Raw genomic sequence first — 8495 nt, forward strand, 5'->3', positions numbered from 1 at the left:
TTTTTTTTTCAATATATTTCAATATATAAAAAGTTCAACAGTTTTTATTAGAATATACTACAGTATAATATATATATAGTATGTTCTGTATGAATGTGTAAACTAATAATACTGTACATAATGTATTGCGTTTAACATTATTACTGTAAACTGAAAATGTTAAAAGTAATGCAAGTTTACTGTAAATTAAATTCAATAGACATGTATTTAATAGACAATGATGTTCACATATGTATGCAATGGATAATTGATGTTTTCATCTAATATGCAATGATTGGCATTTCCTTTGTTTAGTTTAAGATATTTATTTGTTTGTTTTGTGCTACAAATAGTCACTTTATTTTAGTTTCAAAATTCTGATCTTTGTTTGTCAATAAAAATATGTTTTGTTAAACATTTCTAAGTGATTGAATTTATTCATAAAACTCTACTAAATAGACAATACAGTAATTGTACAGTAAATTAATTTATTTATTATTTCTTTGTAAATTTGAAATAATTTCAAATAAATTTAATGAATTTTAATAAAAAATTTGAAGACAACAAAAAATTAAATATAATAGTTTATATAAATATATATTGTAAATATACAATAGTATAATAGTCGATAAATATATGTCTCATGAGATATGGTGTCCAATATATTTATCTATATTTTCTAATGTTATCTTTTATACGGAATGTTAGGAATTGGTTGGAGAGTTAATAATAGTTATTACTATTTGGTCGTTGAAGACAATTACCATTTGTGACCATTAGTTTGGATTTTTGTTATTCCACACGATTTATATGTCTATTATATTACTATTTCTTTATATTATGTATACATTTCATACATTATTATCCATTAAATAAACTATTATTTAATTCATAGTTTATAGCTTTTATTGACATTAATTTTTATTTTATAATTCTCATTATATGTAACTTTCATGTCATATGGTATATCTATTTAATTTTTTCTTAATTTGCTTAATATTATATTTCACTAACTATTATTTATTTAATAAAATATAGGTAAAAACAATTCAACTAAAAGGTATATCAATAATTAAATATCACAAAATTTTGTTAAGATAGTAAATAACAATTCAGTCAATTTAACATTAATTTACATTTTAATTTTTAATAATTTATTGTATTTTTAAAAAATTTTTAAAAATATTTATCTAAAATTTAATTATATTTTAATATTTTTATTAATATCATAATTTACAGTATAATTAATTTGTTTGAAAACTTATTTTTGAAATTTCACTAGTTAATTTAAAATGCTAATTTTAAAAGTTTATTACAAAAATAATAAAGTCAATTACTTAAATATTATACACTACTTATTTGTTTCATTTTTTATAAATACATGTGTTTATACTAATTTATTATATTATAAATAAAGTTTTAAAAAATAGTAAAAAAATAATCTAATCATTAAATACATTTATAGATTTATAATATTTTATTAAACCATTATATATAATACTATCAATTGATATCAATTATTTAAAATATATCGTATGTCGTCAATTGAGAAAAAACGTTAATTTGATATAAACATTAGGATTTGTTGTCAATAACATATTAGATTTGTCTTAATTAATTATTATTTAATTTCTTATTATGTTATTGCAAATGTACTAATTAAGGATCAATATATATACACACACACACACACACACACATTGCATCTTATAAGTATAAATAAATAGATTTATATGTTAAGATTTTATATTAATAAATTTTATCATAAATAAAACAAATTATCTATTTATTCTAATTTGTTAACCTATTTAAAATTTTATATATATTTACAATTATAATTTTCTCACTAAATTAACTTATTAACAGTTCTTGTTATTAAAATAATTAAATATTAACTATATTATTTAGAAAAATATATAATTAGAAATATGTTTTTGAATGTCAAATTTAAATAAACTATAATAATAAAATTGACTTTAGTTATCAAAATTTTTTATTTTTTAAATCTTTTTCCATTTATTTTGCKATAAATTTTATTTATGTGTTATTTATTTAATATATTGCAATTAAATAAAATAAAATTATTCATAAAAAGTTTAATAAGAAATAATATTATAAATGATTATTTAAATAACTTTTTAGTTTGAAAATCTTAAAGTGATTATTAGATTCATATAAAATTGTAATTATTGGGTAAAATATACCTTTTTTATTGGTGTGAAAGCTGTCTCCATCAGTGATTCGCTGTATTTCGGGCACTAGTGTTGAACTCTGGAGTATATTTCGATCAGAGTTTATGCGATCGATGGCTAAATGAAAGGCCAACTCCTGTTCCGTATCATTGGCACCAAACAGTCCTCCTAATAGTCAAAAATACAAATCACATTACATTTGTATTATTCTCCAATGTCTTAATGTTTTTGCAATATTTCATATATTTTTCTGCTTCAATCTCTCTTTCTCTAAACTATATCAACTACTACTACAATCATTATTATTATTATTATTATTATTATTATTATTATTATTACTTGATATATCATTAAATTGCACGCTTTGAGACAATTAATATAAATTAAGATTGTTTGTTTTTTAAAGGTTTATTTAATTTATAAATAATTTATAGTTTTTTCTTAATTAATATTTATTAGCAATTTAAATTAAGTGTATGAATATCATCTTTTTAATGAAGTATCGCTTTATTATTTATACAGTATATACTGTATATATTTATTATAATCTTCAATCAATAAAATGAATAGTTTTTTGAAGAAATTTTTAGTTGTATTTCTTTTATCTATAAAAATCTCTCCCTTCAGGGATGTCATGAGTTTTATAAAAAATAGTTTTTAACATTCAATTCATTTATTTTAAGACTAATAAAATATAATAAATTATTATTATGTTATAAAATAAAAATTAAAATATTTATTCTTAATATTCCGCTATAATCCATAAATTATAATTTACTAAAAAATGAATAATATTTTGCTAATATATGTGATAAACAGTTTATAATCAATGTTTTGCAGTCTAATAATTTTATAAAAATTTATTTGAAAAAAGTAAACTTGCTAACAATTTTAAATTTAATATGATTATCTCAAACTTTTCAATTAGGATTTATATGGCAACACATTTATAAAAATTTAAATATAATTAATGAGATTAACTTTATATGATTACAGTATATATTGTATATATATATAAATTATAGTTCAAATATGTTTTGAACTTTTTAATACAAATAGTCTCCAAAATAGAATAAGATATAAAATTAATTAGATTTGTGATATTCTATGTACTGTATAGTCTATAACTGATATTATTGCTAAAATATATACAGTATTGTATTAAATATAAAATAATGTCTAATATAATGTTAATTTTTTATAAAAAATATTTTATCATAATATGCATATTATTTTGCATGTGTGTGTGTGTTAGTTAAAATTGCTTAAAATTACTTTTATTGATATCTATTGAAAAACTAACTACTATTGCTGTCATACAACAAGCATATGTTATCCCTTTATAAAAAAAACATTAAGATTTTCATAAATTACATGAATTAGAGTCTAACTATTAGACTCTACCTTCCACTAAATTGATCATGATGATTTTTTATTTTGTTTGACCATTTTTTAGACAAATTGCAAAGATAAACATATAAATTATATTATAGCTATTTATATATGAGAGTAATTTAATTACAATATATTATAATTAAAAAAAATAACTAATTATTACATAAAAATAATTTTGCAATCTTTTTTCTTTTTTATTATTTTGGTTATAATACTGAATACAGATATAATACAGTATTGTACAGTATTTGTTTAATTTATGTTATAAATAAATTATATACATTTATAAATATGTATAGAAAAATAAAGTGTATAGACTTTATTCCTTTAAACGATTACATAAATATATTAATCATGAATACAAGCAATAAATAATAGCCTTTTATAAGCAATTGATTGAACTGATTCTCTACCGTTTAGTTTTTTTTAATAATATTTTCATATACTGTCTATAATAATATTACAGTATTTATGTGTTTTAATGTGTAAATAACATGGTTTACATAATAAATATAAATACAATTTTTATTTTACTTATTATATCGATGTGATACCATGTGATAAATAAATAACTATAAATTATAAGTAAGTAGCCATAAAAAAACTATCATATGATTACTTATTAATGTATTGCACTCAGCAAATAATTATATAAAAATGTTTGTATCATTGGTTTCTAGATTTATAACATATTTTTACAGTATATTGTTATAACTTATAACTTGAATAACAGAGTATAAAACAAATGTCAACTTTATTATAAAATTAGTGCTAAAAGTAATGTTAGAAATAATTTGATTTTTGTAACAAACGAGTCGTGTTTTGGTCAGCGATCAGAAAATAAGTCACTTTTTATACAGAAAATGATTTATGAAACCTTTCACTTTATAGACAATGTTTGACTTATTTATCTAAATATATTCAATTTTAAGTGTTTTGTTTATTATTTTTTTAATTAACGTATTATTGTAAATAATAATAAATTATTATTATTTTATAATTAATCAGTTTTATAATTATAATAATTATAATGTATAATTTATTATAAGTCAATATAAACAATTTGATGTTCAAGTATTTGCAATATTAACGGTAATAATAATAATATTTTACAAAAATGTTTCACCCATCAGTTACTTATATAAAAAATTGTGACTACTTTTTTGGGAATATCTTTATTTAAAAAGCGGGTTATTTATAAAATTAAAAATATATATCATAATAACATGTATTACTAAATTACTTTATAATTTTAATTGATTACTATTAAATTATTGATGATTAGATATTTTAATGTTTTTTTAGATAACAATCATTTTTATATTCAAACTTTAAACAATTCATACTTAAAATATAATTAAAAAATTTATAGAATTATATTATATTATCTAAAGATATTGAATTAAATTTTAATAATTTAAACAAACAAAAATTTATTTTAATGTATACAGTTTAAAAACGACTTAAATTTATTGTTAATTTATAATGTTTAATCCATTTATATCGTGTAAACTATTAATAACTTTACTAAAAACCATAAGGCGTGGTTCACATATTACGTTCGCACCTGAGGGGAGGGGGGTTAGCCAAAGCGAACTTTTGCGAGGGGTAGGGGAGGGGTAGAGACTTTAAGAACGTTCGCATTTAGATATTTTATTTCTTGTGGTGGAGGGGGGAGTAGCGGTTAGGGACATGCAAACGTGATTTTTTTAAATGATTACATGCGAACATAGGGGAGGGGGTCTAGATTTCTTAAAAAGTGCGAACGTAATATGTGAACCACGCCTAATATATTTTGTTATTATTATCGATAATTAATTTAATGCAAATTTTTATTTTGACGAGTGATTCAAAAAGTAATTTATAGATTAAAAGGGAAATGAGTGTTATTTTATTTCAACAAAAATTTCATTTATTTCTATAAATATTAATAAAATTTCTTACATTAATTGTATGCTTATATAATAAAATACTTATATATTATTAGTATAAGATATATCTATATAATATTATATATACTATATGTATAGTATATAAATTATACAGTAATCTATTAATGATAGATTTAGATCAGATCTAATTCATGTAATACAATATACAATATGTCTCAACAATGTTATAATGAAAGACTAATAATAGTGACTATAATTACAAATCAATGTAAATCTTATTATTAAGATATTAAATAAACCATAATTAAAATTAATGAGATTTAATATAATACTTTACAAATTGCAAAACATAGACGAGTATATTGTTTTTGAATAATTTATGGCAAATAAAATCTTAATTACCTATTCTTATGATTGGAGGCAATGGTGTTACACAAGTGATAAATTGATGAACAATGAGTTGTATGATAAAGATAAGCATTTTATTAAATACTGTTGAGAGAGGTTTCAATCGGTAATACTGTACTATAATATCACTTTTGTTTTTTCTTTTATTAAAAGAAAATAGTTTTTTCAATAATTGAATAGTATTTACATCGAGACGACAAACTGATGGTTAGATTGAGTGGTGAAAAGAAGCACTGATGTCATGTCACCACAAGTGCTGATAAATTGTTGCCACAAATCAATATTTAGATGTTTACCAGATATATATATATATATATATATGTCTTGTCGTTGTCACATAATATACCAAACAGACAGACAGACAGATAACTTATGGCCTAAAGTTTCAAAACAAGTGATAAAACAAATAGAAAATATAGTTTTGATTATTGTGTATCTCGTGTTTGAAGTGACAATATGTTTGAAGACATAAACATAAATTATTAGTCAATTTATTAGTCAAACACAACTAATAGCAATAAAATTTCATTTTTTCATAAATTTTATAACGAGTTGATGAATAATAAATAAAAGAAAATATTATAAATTATAATATATATTAACTTAAATTAAGAAAGATTTTACAGTACAGTATAAGTTGTTTTGTATATGAGTTTATAGTCTATTGAATAAGTGGTCTTTAAAAAACTTAGACTCAGTTTTCAAATGATGACTTCACAGAGTGTATAGTCATGTAATTGGATGCGAGGCATGACATGCAATGAACAGTCAATGTATGGCTCAAAGCACACAAAAGTCTACACTACTATAATCTTGACGGTAACCATAGAAACATCATCTTTGCCTACAAACCAGCTCTCTATTGCTCCCTTTCCTTCATCAACCAGTGCTGTCATCCCTACCCTTACAGACATAAAGTTTGACCTCAAATGAATCAAAACCCAAATAAACTCTAATTTAATGGTATATTATTAGACATTATAAAAGTGTATTATTAGACAATAGAAAATTTGAAAAAACAAATTTTTATTGAAATTTATATTATCTTAAAAAATAATAAATTTTATACTTTTTATTTAGTAAACAAAATCTTTTATGGTATTTACAGTAAATAAAACAAATTTCAAACAAGTTTCAAATTTTAACAAAAAGTTAAATTATCAATTTTTATTTAGATAAAAATATTAAATTATATTTTAATTTTTATGTAATCAAAAACAAAAATAACACATAAAAGAGCAATAATAATTTAAATATACATAAAATTATCTATTAAAATGTAGATATATATATACATATTATGAACATGTTTTGAAATATTATGAAAAACAATGAAAAACTTTAAACATTTTTTTAAATTTTACCCCACCCTATACCTCCTCAAAATTCAAAACCTTGCATAAGCCTAATATTTATACAGTATATATATATGTGTGTGTTTGTTATTAAGGTTTTAATATTGTATAAAATTACTATACTCTACTGTATTAAATTATATGATTGCTTCATTTTATTTAATTAAATGATTAGTAAAATAAAATATGAGAAATAAATGATAAAAAATAACAATAAAAAATTATCCATTAGTCGATTCATTGAATTGTAAAATAATGGTAAACCCTTTCTCTCTTTCTAAACACGTTTAATATCATTGAAACTGTTGGTCACAAATATTTTGAAAAAATGAAGATGTCTTAAGTGAAGTGTTGGGAAAAAACTGTCAAAAACAGAAGTGAATTGAAATAATATAAAACATTAGATTTTGAGCCAAAAACTTAATAAAATTGAGTCCAAACCTCTCGTAAGAAATCAACAAAAAAGTTGTATAGAAAATAGTGATTGGAATTTGAGATTTAGATTATATTGTTGTTTGAGATATAAAAATAAAGATCAGTTCTTTAACACTACTTTCCATTCAAACGAAGAGCCGATAAATTGTTTTTTATATTTATTTTATATTTTTAAGAGAAAAATATAGATTGAGAAATACAATCTAACACTTTATACCTCATATTATATATTATATGAATTTTATTACAAGTTTTTATTTTCTTTTTCTAAACACTAAATATATCTATAACTATAATCCTAATACTTTCTTTACTATGATATATGTTTTTATACAATACACTGTATTTTATAATATTATATATACTGTATATATATTTTTTCAAAATCTGATTTCGACACATAAACTGTTTATAGATATTGTTGTTGTATAAAATTTTTAGCAGTAAATTATTGTGTTTTGACACTTAGTAAAAAAATATTGTTTTACTTTATTTTTATATTCTTATAAAATATAAGTTATATTTTATCTTTTATTATTCACATCAAATAAAGCCATAATCTGGCAAATGGTATATATCTTCTCATTTTTTTATATTCTTATAATATAATATATATTTTTTGAATTTCAATATGTTATTTGATATTTGAACTTTTATATTATATACACATATATTAAAATGATACTGAAAATTAACTGAAAATTAAATGTAATGGTTATGTATATAATTAAATTTTATTATATTGTAACTATAAATTTCTGATAATTATTACTGTAATAGTATAACATTTTCTATTTTTATAAAAATAAAAATTATTATTTATAGTTTCATTTTTTTGT

General features: G+C 20.0%; 1 protein-coding gene across 1 annotated transcript in view; it reads right to left on the reverse strand.

Annotated features, from left to right (window-relative positions):
- Positions 1 to 6166, reverse strand: part of LOC128951203 (glutamate receptor ionotropic, kainate 2-like) — a 37156-nt gene extending 30990 nt beyond the window's left edge. Inside the window, exons 1-2 of the mRNA XM_054296452.1 lie at positions 5861 to 6166; positions 2184 to 2339 (exon numbers count right to left, since the gene is read on the reverse strand). Of these exons, the coding sequence (XP_054152427.1) occupies positions 2184 to 2339; positions 5861 to 5939 (235 nt within the window). The 5' untranslated portion in view covers positions 5940 to 6166. The remainder of the gene's footprint in view (positions 1 to 2183; positions 2340 to 5860) is intronic.
- Positions 6167 to 8495: the final 2329 nt, after the last annotated feature.

This window comes from Oppia nitens, unplaced genomic scaffold, assembly GCF_028296485.1.
Source record: "Oppia nitens isolate AA-2021 unplaced genomic scaffold, nextdenovo-longstitch-racon4-pilon3 scaffold1_pilon_pilon_pilon, whole genome shotgun sequence".
NCBI classification, from domain to species: Eukaryota; Metazoa; Arthropoda; class Arachnida; order Sarcoptiformes; family Oppiidae; genus Oppia; species Oppia nitens.